Consider the following 14756-nt stretch of genomic DNA (forward strand, 5'->3'; position numbering starts at 1 on the left):
ACCCTAATAAAAGCACCCCATAATAAAACATACGTGGCTAGAGCTGAAAGGTATTAGAGGAAATTTATCACCTTACACATTCATATCAGAAAATTAAACTGGAAATCAATGATCAAGCAGTAGCCCACTTTAAGGATGAGGCACTAACCTTTGCTTTGAGTATGAATTTTCTTAGAACACAATAAGTGATGGTCATGGAGGTATTACCACATGATTTACATACACAGAGTTTCTCTCAGTTATGGGTTTTTCCAAAAGATGAGTGACAATTTCTTACATTCATAGGGTGTCTTCACAGTGTGAGATCTCACATGCTCCCTAAGCTTTGAAAAAGCATTAAAGACATTCCCTCATTTCTTACTTTATATATTTTCTCTGGTGTGAGTTTTCACATGTCTTCGAAAGTAAGCGGGACAAACAAAGGCTTTCCCACATTCCTTACATTCATAGGGCTTCTCACCAGTGTGGCTTCTTACATGTCTTCGAAAGGATGAAGGACAACTGAAAGCTTTCCCACATTCCAGACATTCAAAGGGTTTCTCTCCAGTGTGCATCCTTGTATGGACAGTCAGGTATGAAGAATGGCGAAAGGCTTTCCCACATTCCTTACATTCATAGGGTTTCTCCCCAGTGTGTGTTCTCATGTGGATCCTAAGGGCTGAGGGGTAAATGAAGGCTTTTCCACATTTCTTACATTCATAAGGTTTCTCTCCAGTGTGAGTTCTTATATGTACCGTCAGGTGGGATGAGCTGATGAAGGCTTTCCCACATTCCTTACATTCATAAGGCTTTTCTCCACTGTGAGTTCTTAAGTGTTCAGTGAGGGATGAGGAACGACTGAAGGCTTTCCCACATTCCTTACATTCATACTGCGCCTTTCCAGTGTGATCTTTCACGTGTGCTCGAAAGGACGAAGGGCAACTGAAGGCTTTTCCACATTCTTTACATTCATACGGTTTCTCTCTACTCTGATTTTTCACATGTGTATTCAGGGAAGTGGGAAGATAGAAGGCTTTCCCACATTCTAGGCATTCATAGGGTTTTTCCCCTGTGTGTTTTCTCATGTGGATGCTCAAGGAGGATGGACAGTTGTAGGCTTTCCCACATTCCTTACATTTATAGGGTTTCTCGCCTGTATGTGTTCTAACGTGTACAGTGAGCTTCGAGGACTCACTGAAGGCTTTCCCACACTCTTGACATTCATAAGGCTTTTCTCCAGTATGGATTCTTATATGTATGATAAGGTGAGAGGAGGAACTGAAGGCCTTCCCACACTCCTTACACTCATATGGCTTATCTCCACTGTGAATCCTTTTGTGTTTGGAGAGTGAAGAGGAACAGCTAAAGGCTTTCCCACACTCCTTACATTCATAAGGCTTATCTCCACTGTGAATTCTTTTGTGTTCTGTGAGGGATGAAGAACAGCTAAAGGTTTTCCCACATTCCCTGCATTCGCAACTTGTCTTTCCTGCATGAATCTTCATATGTGCCCGAAAGAAGGAAGAACAACTGAAGGCTTTGGTACATTCCTTACATTCATAGGGTTTCTCTTCAGTGGGAGTTTTCATATGCTTCTTAAAACAAGCAAAAAAATGGAAACCTTTCCCACATTCGTTACACTGATAGGGTTTGCTACCAGTGTGAGACCTAATGTGATTCTTCAGGGATAAATGATCTATGAAGGCCTTTTTACACACACGGCACTCATAGGCTCTCACTTCGGTAGTACTCTTGAGTATCTTAAGGTGTGAAATTTGGCTGAAGGTTAGGCCACACTGATTTTCTTCATTATGCTTGTAGATGTTCTCAACCCCATGAATTCTTTCAAAAATAAAAAGCACATTATTAGTGGCAAGTAAATTTTTACAATTTTCAGTGCCTATGTGTATTTTTCTGGCCTGTCCAATGATAAGATGAAAGTACTCACATTGTGCTCTAAGACAGACAATATTATGACTGAGTTTTTGACTTATGAGATTTTTCTGATGGTTGCTCAATGATTTATGTGTTAAACATGGAAGGGCTCAAGTCTCACTTGTGAAAAAAATATCTTATGAAAAGTCTTTATGAAATTACAATTTTTGACTAAGTTTTAGATTTTTCTTTTTTTTAATTCTGTGATATTTTAAGATTCTTTCCTGAGACACTACTTTTCTCATATGAATGGCACTTACCTCAAACGTTTCTTGTGGTTTTTGTTCTGATAATCAATATCATGGTATTCCCAGATTTTATGTAAAACGGACAATGAGGAATCACTCCTTTTGAATCCTACTACATCCTGTTCATTGGATATTTTTCCATAAGTATCTTGTGGAGCAACTGATTCATTAATTCTAAGTTGAATCTCGAAACCTGAAACAAAGTAGCAAAGGCACCCATGAGCAAAGGACTTTGGCAGTACAGCTGGTTCAGGACTTTGGTAATAAGCACACGGTAGAAATAGTGAAGTGACTAGGAATAATCCCATGAAGATGGAAACTGATGGTAGCATAGATAAGATATTACTCGGAGAATAAAACAAAAAGAAATGGAATGAAACACACGTGACCAAATACTACATTACGAAGACAAAATGTGGTCTTTCCCAAGAACAAGGAACAGGTGAGAGGACTGAAGAAAAGTCAAAATAGTAATCAAGGACTTCCCTGGTGGCACAGTGGATAAGAATCCACATGCCAATGTAGGGGACACTGGTTCAATCCCTGGTCCAGGAAGATTCCACATGCCACAGAGCAACTAAGCCAGTGTGCAGTAACTACTAAGCCCACATCCTCGAGCCCACAAGCTGCAAATACTAAGCCCAAGCACTGCAACTAGAGGGCAGTCCTCACTCTTTGCAACTAGAGAAAAGCCCATGCAAAGCAATGAAGATCCAGCACAGTAAAAAATAAATTTTTTTTAAATAAATAAAATAGTAATCTAAGATATCTGTGGAAGCTCAGCTTCCTCAGACAAAACAAAGCTTCATTTTGATTTTATGTTATTTTTCCCAAATGTAATATCCCCCAACCACATCAGGTATTCTTGCTTTACTGATGCTCCCCCTGGAGAGACAGTCTTCTCTCCACTGTCTCTAGGTCCTCCTCTTGTTTCCACTGTAAGATCAGATACGGTTTGTGTAGTGGATACCCTGTTCACATAGAAAGGTATATCGTGAGGGAAAACAATGAGTTACCACATATATTTCTATGAAACAGAGCAAAAACTGCTCTTCTGATACTCTAAAGCAAGTGATAGGGATAGAATAGGATAGTTATACAGGATAGGATAGTTATGCAGAAGTCCCAGTAGTGGATTAGAGATAAAGAGGGAAACCTAGAGAACTTTGAGAGACCAGTGGAAGTTCAGTTCAGTTCCGTTCAGTTCAGTCGCTCAGCTGTGTCTGACTCTTTGCAACCTTTGAATCACAACACGCCAGGCCTCCCTGTCCATCACCAACTCCTGGAGTTCACTCAAACTCATGTCCATCGAGTTGGTGATGCCATCCAGCCATCTCACCCGCTGTCATCCCCTTCTCCTCCTGTCTCCAATCCCTCCCAGCATCAGGGTTTTTTCCAATGAGTCAACTCTTCGCATGAGGTGGCCAAAGTACTGGAGTTTCAGTTTCAGCATCAGTCCTTCCAATAAACACCCAGGACTGATCTCCTTTAGGATGGACTAGTTGGATCTCCTTGCAGTCCAAGGGACTCTCAAGAGTCTTCTCCAACACCACAGTTCAAAAGCATCAATTCTTTCTTTCACTCAGCTTTCCTTATAGCCCAACTCTCACATCCATACATGACCACTGGAAAAATCATAGCCTTGACTAGATGGAGCTTAGTCGGCAAAGTAATATCTCTGCTTTTCAATATACTATCTAGGTTGGTCATAATTTCCTTCCAAGGAGTAAGCGTCTTTTAATTTCATGGCTGCAATCACCATCTGCAGTGATTTTGGAGCCAAAAAAAAATAAAGTCTGACACTGTTTCCACTGTTTCCCCATCTATTTCCCATAAAGTGATGGGACCAGATGCCATGATCTTCATTTTCTGAATGTTGAGTTTTAAGCCAACCTTTTCACTCTCCTCTTTCACTTTCATCAAGAGGCTTTTTAGTTCCTCTTCACTTTCTGCCATAAGGGTGGTGTCATCTGCATATCTGAGGTTATTGATATTCCTCCCAGCAATCTTGATTTCAGCTTGTGCTTCTTCCAGACCAGCTTTTCTCATGATGTACTCTGTGGAAGTTAAGGATGCTCAAAAAGCTATTAGACTGGTGGAACAAAGCAGGCTTGTTTAACTATAATGCCATTTATAAAAGCAAAATATATGCCCCAGGTTATTAGGTGAAATAAAAATGTCACCACCCTTCTACTGATTTAAATAAGCACTATGACAATGTGGCACAAGTGGTCAAAACTCTGCCTGCCAAAGCAGGATTCACAGGTTCAACCCCTACGCTGAGAAGATCCTCTGAAGTAGAAAATGGCAACCCACTCCACTATTCTAACTTGGAAAATTCCATGGACAGGGGAGTCTAATGGGCTATAGTCTATGGGATCTCAAAGAGTCAGACATGACTGAGCATGCATGCACAGAAGACAATTCTAGTTTGACCACACAGGGTCAGACATTCTTGTGCCTGATACAAAGGAGGAACTAGTGATGTAAGCCTGAAATCAACTCAAAGAAGGCAGTCCTTTCCCCCCCACACACTTTCCTTTGACAATAAAATTATAGCCCACTTAATCCTCAGTGCAGGGCTCCCTCATCTACCCACTTACATCTCTTGCAAGCATCTTATACTAATAAATCTACCTTTTGCCTATCAGTTTGCTTCTTGCTGTTCCTTTCGCACTGAGATACAAAGACTCTGATCATCACTAACTCCAGAAACCAGGTATGTGATCTCAGCTGGAAGACCATGGGTTTTGGCCAGGCTGAAGCTGCAGCCTCATGAGTTCAAGTCCCAAACTGGATTTTGGCCAAGTTCGAGTCCTGGCACATGAGCTCAAACTCTGGCACACGGGTTCAATTCCCAATCTGAAGTGAACTTTTTCACAGGTGTGAGTTTAACTGCAACAAAATATCTAATTTATCTTTTAAGGGGATGGGGCAGTCTGATGAATAGAACTGATCTGATATTCACACATAGACCTCGATATTATTAGAAGCTGGTCCAGTACTCACAGGCAGGATATGTTTTTCTCCTGTTGAAGATAAATAATCTCCGAATACCAATCTTAGACAAGGTTACTCTAATACCATGTTAAAATGAAACAAAAGAAGGCTACTTCATGATTTAGCCTAGGGGCAAAGTATTACTAGAATTTCCCCTGCTTTCTGTCAGCATCCAATCTAAAATGAACACCTGTGAACTAGGGTGACAGTGGCCCTCAAAGATTCATATCTAAATAGACCAATGGAACAGAATAGAGAGTCTAGAAATAGACCCACATAAATATAGTCAACTTACCTTTGACAAAGGTTCAAAGGCAATACAGAAATACAGCAATTCAGAAATACAGTAGAGAAAAAAATAAGTCTTTCCAACAAATGGTGCTAAAACAACTACTAGACATTAAGGTACATTTAAAAAAAAAATCTTGACATAGACTTGCAAAAAATTAACTCACAATTCACAGGGAGGCATACAGGGCTTTGGGATAACTGGGGTCCATCAATAGAGAGTAAAAAATTAGCTCAAAATGGATCACAAATCAAAATGTAAAATGTAAAACTATGGAATTCCTAAAAGACAACAGGGAAAAAAAGTAGATGCCCTAAGATCTAGTGATTTGTTAGATATGTGAAAATTAATCAAGGAAAACTTCACTAAATGGAGTTGAGAGGCCAGAAGAGGAAGTTTTCATCTAATTCTTTACAACATTAATTACAGGGAGAATTGTCCATCAGAGACCCCAACAAGAATCACCAATTATAATCCTAACAGGAAAAGATGTACATCACATCTCCTATCAGAAATCACTACTCCAGCAACTCAGCCATCATCACCATGAACTCTCACCTTTATCCAGTGGACTTTCATCCAAAACAACCTCTCCCAATTTCCTCCTTTTTCTCTACAAAATTACATTCTTCTCCATTGTTCTGTGGACTTGCCTATGGCTTTTGTTATAGCTTTCTTATCTCAAATTGCAATTCCCTTGCTATTCCCAAGTAAACTATTTTTTTGTTGGTAAAATAACTTTTTATTTTTAAAGCCAATAAGTAACCTGAAAAGCACAATTCATGAAAGAAAGAACTGATAAGTTGGTCTTCATTAATATTAAAAATTTTTGCTCTGAGTAAAACACTGTCAAGAAAATGAAAAGACATGCCACATACTTGGAGAAAATATTTGCAAAAGACATGTGTGATAAAGAACTATTATCCAAAATATATACAGAAGTCTTAAAACTCAACAATAAGAAAATAACTTGGTTTTTTTTAAATAGGCCAAAGTAAGAATATACAATGGAGAAAAAGTCTCTTCAGCAAGTGGTGTTGGGAACACTAGACAGTTTCATGTGTATCAAGGAAACAACAACACACCCTCACATCATACACAAAACTATACTCGGCCAGAAGCCAGCATGGGAGATCCCATCCATGACAAGGTCATGCAAAGGAGACCTGACAAGCAAGGCTTCAGGACTCGAGGGACCCCCTGGACCTGCTTGAGCATCTACCCCAAAACCAGAATCTGTCTTACTATTTTATGCCTTTCACCAACTCTTCTGACATTAACAGGAGGTTATCCCCGACCACCTTTTTCTGGAAAAAGTCAACTCAGGGCTCTAGTTGATAAATCTCCTGGGCATAAAAGGAGTATTTCAATTTAAACCCCCTGTTAGCATTCTAGCTTACTTGGCAGGTTTATCCAGACTCTTGCAACAATGTTGAGCCAATGCTTGCTGCCAAATTCCCACATCCCTTATCCATTGTGTTCCTGGGAGTGCATACAGTTAAGATGGAGAAAAAACAAGTAGTAGCCTTAGCATTAGCAACATTAGGCTTTGAGTTAATAAGTTCTTTCTTTGCTGTAACCTACTGAATCTTTGCTCCATAAAAATGTAACTCTGTACTTTAAGGGTGACGCGGGCTAAGGAATTTAACAAAAAACATTTCAAGGGAAAGTAAGTGTTTTAGCTGACCAACCTTTATCAAAAAGGGGTCATAAAATGTCAACAGGCCTCCGGGCAAGAAGATAATGTACAAAAAATAAGACCCTTGTTTATGAAATGGTATGGAGGAAGAAACCTGGTATCGATAAAAGTTAAAACTGATGGAATGTTGAGCTGACTCTGCATTTTTCACTTTGCTCAATGTATAACTCAGGGTATAAAAGTTCCCTCTGAAAACAAAGTGACGGGCCTCGCTCACCAAAGTTTGGTCTCCCCATGTCATTCTTTCTCTCTCTTTCCCTTTCCTTTTCAGGTTGATTCCCCTGGAGCGCAGGGGCCCTCTGAGTTCACTTTCTTGCCTGGGCTTCTAAGACCCACTCGAGAAGGTGCCCAAGGTGGGGCACCTTCAGCTAGTTGAGAGGGCGCCTGTGGCTTACGTGAACAGAGCAAGTCCCATGCTGGGGCTTTATTGGCTTTCTGCGTAAACCAAGGAATACCAACCTCTTTCTCTCCTCTGTTTTCAGGACTGGAAAAGGTCAGTTTTCATGCCAATTCCAAAGAAAGGCAATGCAAAAGAATGTTCAAACTACTGCACAATTGCACTCATCTCACATGCTAGTAAAGTCATGCTCAAAATTCGCCAAGCCAGGCTTCAGCACTACATGAACCGCGAACTACCTGACGTTCAAGCTGGTTTTAGAAAAGGCAGAGGAACCAGAGATCAAATTGCCAACATCCGCTGGATCATGGAAAAAGCAAGAGAGTTCCAGAAAAACATCTATTTCTGCTTTATTGACTATGCCAAAGCCTTTGACTGTGTGGATCACAATCAACTGTGGAAAATTCTGAGAGAGATGGGAACAAGACCACCTGACCAGCCTCTTGAGAAATCTGTATGCAGGTCAGGAAGCAACAGTTAGAACTGGACATGGAACAACAGACTGGTTCCAAATAGGAAAAGGAGTACGTCAAGGCTGTATATTGTCACCCTGCTTATTTAACTTCTATGCAGAGTACATCATGAGAAACGCTGGACTGGAAGAAGCACAAGCTGGAATCAAGATTGCTGGGAGAAATATCAATAACCTCAGATATGCAGATGACACCACCCTTATGGCAGAAAGTGAAGAGGAACTAAAAAGCCTCTTGATGAAAGTGATAGTGGAGAGTGAAAAAGTTGGCTTAAAGCTCAACATTCAGAAAATGAAGATCATGGCATCTGGTCCCATCACTTTATGGGAAATAGATGGGGAAACAGCGGAAACAGTGTCAGACTTTATTTTGGGGGTCTCCAAAATCACTGCAGATGGTGACTGCAGCCATGAAATTAAAAGACGCTTACTCCTTGGAAGAAAAGTTATGACCATCCTAGACAGTATATTCAAAAGCAGAGACATTACTTTGCCGACTAAGCTCCATCTAGTCAAGGCTATGGTTTTTCCAGTGGTCATGTATGGATGTGAGAGTTGGACTGTGAAGAAAGCTGAGAGCCGAAGAATTGATGCTTTTGAACTGTGGTGTTGGACAAGACTCTTGAGAGTCCCTTGGACTGCAAGGAGATTCAACCAGTCCATTCTGATGGAGATCAGCCCTGGGATTTCTTTGGAAGGAATGATGCTAAAGCTGAAACTCCAGTACCTTGGCCACCTCATGCGAAGAGTTGACTCATTGGAAAAGACTCTGATGCTGGGAGGGATTGGGGGCAAGAGAAGAAGGGGACGACAGAGGATGAGATGGCTGGATGGCATCACGGACTCGATGGACGTGAGTCTGAGTGAACTCCGGGAGATGGTGATGGACAGGGAGGCCTGGTGTGCTGTGATTCATGGGGTCACAAAGAGTCAGACATGACTGAGCAACTGAACTGAACTGAATTGAATATAAACTTGAGATTTACCTTAATAATGATATGTCAATATAGGTTCATCAACTGTAATGAATATACTACTCTGGCAGAAAGCAGTGAGTGCATTTATTGTAAATCTTTGTACTTGCCAGTTAATTTTGCTGTGAGCATACAAACTGCTCTAAAAAAAAATAGAGTGTACTGGAAAAAAAAAATCCATGTCCACCGAGAATTCAGAACATCACTTTATTTGGAAATAGATATTTGCAGATGTAATCAAGTTAACATGAAGTTATACTCGATTTGGGTAAGCCCTAAATGCAATGGCTCATGTCCTTACAAGGACAGAAAGATGTAGAGACAAAGGACAAAGGCCCTATGAAGATGGAGGCAGAGATTAGAGTGATATGGCTACCAACCAAGGACTGCCAGCAACAACCAAAAGCTAGGAAGAGGCAAGGAGGGGTTTTCTCCTGAGCCTTCAGAAGGATCATGACACCTTGATTTCAGACTTTCAATCTCTTGAAATTTAGAAGAGTAAATTTCACACTTCCCTGGCAGTACAGGTGGTACAGAAGACGCCTGCCAAGGCAGGAGACACAGGTTCGATCCCTGGTGCAGAAAGATTCCACATGCCATGGAGCAATTAAGCCCATGCACCACAACTACTGAAGCCCTTGCACCCTACAACTACCAAAGCCCTCGCACCTAAAGCGTGGGCTCCCCAACAACAGAACACACCACTGTGAGAAGCCCATGCACCCCAACAAAGAGTAGCCCCACTCACTGCAACTATAGAAAGCCCAAGTGCAGCAAAGACCAAGCACAGCCTAAATAAATAAAATAGTTGTCTAGCTACAGAATAAAACTGGGGAGTAGAGGTAGAGGAAGTTTTTTTAAAAAATAAAAGAATAAGTTTCTGTTGTTCCTAGCTACCCAGTTTGTGGCACTTTGTTATGAAAGGCCTAGGAAAATAGAACAGCCTGTTGTCATGGACCTACCCCTAAATCATTCAACCTAAGTATATAAATCCTATATTTACTTTCTAACACACTGCATTGTTCCCCATGACGTGTTTCTCCCTCACTGCTCCAAGGAATAAACCCAACTTGTTAAACTGGTGGTCTTTGAGTACAGGGAATTAATAGCAGTAAAATTCTCAAAAGGTCTCAAACCACCAATTTTCTCCCTGTCCCCCAAAGTGACCCCTGAAGCCTGTGCCCACACCATACACACTTAATAAGCCTCCTTGAGGATTCTGACCACAAAAAAAAAAGGAAAAGCAGGTTCAATATATATGTTTATTTTCTTTCTTTTCCTCATGTTAATTTCATATTTATCTTTCCATTACTGAAGCATTTTGAATACAATGACATCTTATTGTCTATAGTATATATTCGAAAGGGTTTGATACAAATTCATCCTCAAAAAAAAAAAAAATGCTTAAAGAATGAAAGAATGACTGAATAAAGAAAAATAATGCTTTCAGTACCCTGAGAGAAAGTGAAAACTTTACAACCCTGAGAAAATGAAAACTCTGCATTCAGTGCCAGTGGCAAAATGGGTAAGGAAACTTTCACTAATTCTTTTGCTTGTTTTATATTGGTGAAATACTTTTAACAATACACATGTTTATTTTCATGGTGAAGCCACTAGACTCCACTAGCTCCTTGGGGTCAGTGACCATGTCTGTCTTATTTAACAATTTATTCCAGTTTCTCAACCCAAATCCTAGAACAAGGGCAATTTATAAGATAAACCTGTTTTCTAAATAACATAACATTGGAGGAATGTTACCATCCTTACCTAATGAGGCCAGGTTCCGGAAGTTTTCCAGCATCACATCTCTGTAGAGGTTTCTCTGAGCGAGATTCAGCAGAGCCCACTCCTCTTGGGTAAAGTCCACAGCCACATCCTCAAAGACCACTGTGTCCTAAAACATTCCACATACTTTGTTCAGAAAGGTACCAACTCCCCCAGCATGTGCAGGAGGGTGAATGAGGCTGACAGGACCAGGGAACTGAGAATCAACTCACAGGAAGTTCAAAAGATTCTTTTCTCCCAAATATCTACCCTAGGATTCAGTCATCAGATCTTTCTCATTCTATCTAAGCATCCTGACTGATCAAATTCTGTCTCATAGATTTAACAACATTTTTGAAACACTAAATTTATCTTTCCACTGTTTGATGGTGACTAGTTCCACTCTTACAATAATCAAAAACATCCAGAACATATTGCAGAAATGAGAGAAATGCTCTAAAAATGAAATAATTTCCACATTGAAAGAAGCAAAAATCCCTTGTTAGAGGGACTTCCCTGGACGTTCAGGGCTTAAGACTGTGCTTTCTAATGCAGGGGATGTGGGTTCAATCCTTGGTTGAGGGCCTAAGATCCCACATGCCTTGGGGCCAAAAAACCAAAACAGAAAACAGAAAAAACAACTGTAACAAAACATTTTACTGTAAAATAGAAAAACTACTGCAACAACAACAAAAAAAACTATTAAAAAAAAATCCTTCTTACAGAAACAAGTTCACCTGCTTCCTTATTCCCCACCATAGCAATCAGCACAACACAAAACACTAGCTAAAATTTGGATGAGGTTTAAATCCCCAAGAGACAAGGACCTTTTGTTTTTCTTTTTTCCCTCCATACACCTGGAGCCCAGAAGTCAGCAAGAAGCACAATATTCAACCCAGGCCCACAGTCAGTTGTATTTTCTTACACTCTAGGCCCAGGAGCTGTAAATTATAAAACGTGAACTAAAATCAGCCTATCACCTGTTTATATTAAGTAAAGTTTTACTGGAACACAATAAAACGTTTATTTATACACTGTATATGGCTGCTTTCACACTAAAATGGCAGAACTGATGGGAAATCCCTGTCAGTCCAGTGGTTAGGACTCCATGTTTTCACTGCTGAGGGCACAGGTTCAATTCCTGGTCAGGGAAATAAGATCCCACAAGCTGCCCAAAACAAACAAACAAAAAACAATAAAATGCCAGAACTAAGTAAAATAGAAACTATGGCCTAAAATGCTTACTATGTGACCCAATGTAGGAATAGGTTGTTAGATCTCTGCTCTAAATTTAGGACATAGATAACCTGATGGAATTTAAATATTCTTTTGGAGAATTATTAGCTCTTACTTACCTGTATCACATTTTTCTGTAACTCAGCAGCTATTCTCTCTTCCTCCATGTTCCCTTCATGAAGAAAGACAGAGTATTGAGATGTTACAGCTGAGACAGGAGAAAGAAGACATGAGAATCTGGGTGTCCCCACAGTCTCCACAATCAAGACTGTGGATTCGGCAGCACATCTGTTATGAGTGATCATTCTCCTCAAAACACACACACACACACACGCAAAGCCCCTGCATACCCAAGCAAATACACATTGATCTTGTGAGAAAATGGAGCAAGAAAAAAAAATAATAATAGTAACTTACTTACAAAACAGAAAGAGACTTACAGACATAGAGAAGGACATTATGGTTGCCAGGGGGAAGGACAGGGGAAAGGGATAATTAGGGAGTTTAGAATGGACATGTACACACTCCTATATTTAAACTGGATAACCAACAAGGGCCTACTGTGTAGCACATGGAACTCTGTTCAATGTTATGTGGAGGCCTGGATGGGAGGAGAGTTTAGGGAAGAATGGATACATGTATATGTATGGCTGAGTGTCTTAGTTGCTCACCTGAAACTATCACAACACTGTTAATTAGCTACATCCCAATACGAAATAAAAAGTTTTTTTTCTTTAAAGTTGGAGCAATTTTATCTCCTCCAGAGCTAGAAACAGTCCTCTCACTCTTGTAGATCATTAAGGAAAAAAAAAAGGTTTAAGAGTCCATTTTGTAAGTGAGTCAGCCGGAGTCTAAAAAATTTGGCTGTCAATCTGCCCATGATAATGAAAACATTAAAGATATAAGAGAATGCCTTCAGTAGTAATATACATTCCATCTCAAAGGAAAGTGTGACTTGTACGCCAGATCTCCAGGGGTTCCAGACCCAATATTTATTTCTGCAGTGCCTGGCCGGTCAACATGTATTACTACTCAATCTCTAACTATGAGATCTTCCCAAGGGCTGCAGGGTCTCCAAAACCTGGTTTTTGAGAAACAGCACAACTGACTGAATTTTACATGCAGGTGGCAGAGAAGACATCTCATGTTAAATTTTGCCTGTACAGGAGATATAGTCACAGCATAACAAGAACACCTGAAGTAAAGTTGGCATATGTGTCATCTCTGACAGTAGCATCCACAGCACTAGTGCATGAATTTCAAATAGTGAAAACACAGCAGTCTCTCTCACTTCAGTGGACCATATATGTATTGTAGAGCCAATAGAAACTTAAGTCACTTAGACATGTGCTCAGTGTTATCCAATTAGAAAGCTAAGGGAGGGTGTGTATCCAGGTGTATTTACCTTCAAAGCTAAATGCCCAAAGAGTGTGTTTCTGAACATATACCTTATAATATACTTGTCAGTGAGGCCCTTATGCCCTAACATTACTGGGGTCTAGCCTAGAATGCTGTCGGGCACACTACGGAGAGTAAACAAATAAAGTATTCCCTTTGACTGTTTTATCTTTGAGCTCCTTCTCTTTTTTTATTAACTTATTTTTAATTGGAGGGAAGACTTTTCAGAGTCCCTTGGACAGGAAGGAGATCAAACCAGTCAATCCTAAAGGAAATCAACCCTGAATACTCATTGGAAGGATTGAGGCTGAACCTTCGATACTTTGGCCATCTGATGCAAAGAACCAACTCATTGAAAAGACTCTGAGGCTGAGAAAGATTCAGGGCAAGAGGAGAAGGGGATGACAGAAGATGGATGTCAGCTGGATGGCATCATTGACTCAATGGACATGAGTTTGAGCAAACTCCGGGAGATAGTGAGGGTCAGCGAAGCCTGGCATGCTGCAGTTGGACACAACTTAGCAACTGAATGCTTCCCTGGTAGCTCAGCTGGTAAAGATCTGCCTGCAATGCAGGGGAGACCTGGGTTCGATCCCTGGGATGGGAAGATGCACTGGAGAAGGAAATGGCTACCCACTCCAGTATTCTGGCCTGGAGGATTCCATGGACTGTATAGTCCATGGGGTCGCAAAGAGTCGGACACGACTGAGCAACTTTCACTTTCACTAGTGACTGAACAACAAATGCTTTACAATGTTATGTTGGTTTATTCTATATATCAATGTGAATCAGCTACGAATTACATATATTCCCTCCCTCTTGAGTCTCCCTCTCACCCATGTCCATCCCACCCTCTAGGTTGTAACACAGCAGCAAGCTGAGCTCCCTGTGCTATTCAGCAGCTTTCTACTATCCGTTGTACACATGGTAGCATTTATATGTCAATGCTACTCTCGCAATTCATCCCACCGTCTCCTTCCTCCACTCTATCCACAAGTCCATTCTCTACATCTGCATCTCTATTCCTGCCCTTGAGCTCCTTCTCTTGACTAAACCCTATGTCTTCAACAAGGATGCTCCCCTTAAGGTCCCTACCTCCTGCTCCTTCATCTCATATTTATTTAGGTAATATTTGCCCTGTCCAACTATGTGCAGTCATAGGAGACACAGCACTAAACAAAACAGAAAAACCCTAAAGTACTTGAATCTTATAATTGTTTTAAGGAGGACCAGTAAATTACCAAAATAGTATCAGGTGATGGTATATGCTATATAAAAATATATCACATTACAGAGATAAGGAGATACACACACATTTATCTTTAGCAAGTCAGAACCACTTATGTGACAGGGTAGAAGCAGGAA

At 40.5% G+C, this 14756-nt stretch overlaps 1 protein-coding gene across 1 annotated transcript; it reads right to left on the bottom strand.

Annotated features, from left to right (window-relative positions):
• Positions 1–362: 362 nt before the first annotated feature.
• On the bottom strand, positions 363–12160 carry ZNF699 (zinc finger protein 699). Its single transcript, XM_052642770.1, has 4 exons — positions 12113–12160; positions 10761–10887; positions 2175–2355; positions 363–1821 (listed from the first exon to the last, which is right to left on the bottom strand). Exons 1-4 carry the CDS (start codon positions 12158–12160, stop codon positions 363–365), a joined length of 1815 nt encoding a protein of 604 aa, XP_052498730.1.
• Positions 12161–14756: the final 2596 nt, after the last annotated feature.

This window comes from Budorcas taxicolor, chromosome 7, assembly GCF_023091745.1.
Source record: "Budorcas taxicolor isolate Tak-1 chromosome 7, Takin1.1, whole genome shotgun sequence".
In the NCBI taxonomy this organism is placed as follows: domain Eukaryota; kingdom Metazoa; phylum Chordata; class Mammalia; order Artiodactyla; family Bovidae; genus Budorcas; species Budorcas taxicolor.

Coding starts and splice junctions, on each gene's coding strand:
- ZNF699 (XM_052642770.1), bottom strand. CDS start 12,160: ATGGAGGAAGAGAGAATAGCTGCTGAGTTACAGAAAAATGTGATACAG. Junction 2,356..10,760: donor CCGGAACCTGGCCTCATTAG/GTAAGGATGGTA, acceptor ACTTTGTTTCAG/GTTTCGAGATTCAACTTAGA. Junction 1,822..2,174: donor AACCACAAGAAACGTTTGAG/GTAAGTGCCATT, acceptor TATTTTTGAAAG/AATTCATGGGGTTGAGAACA.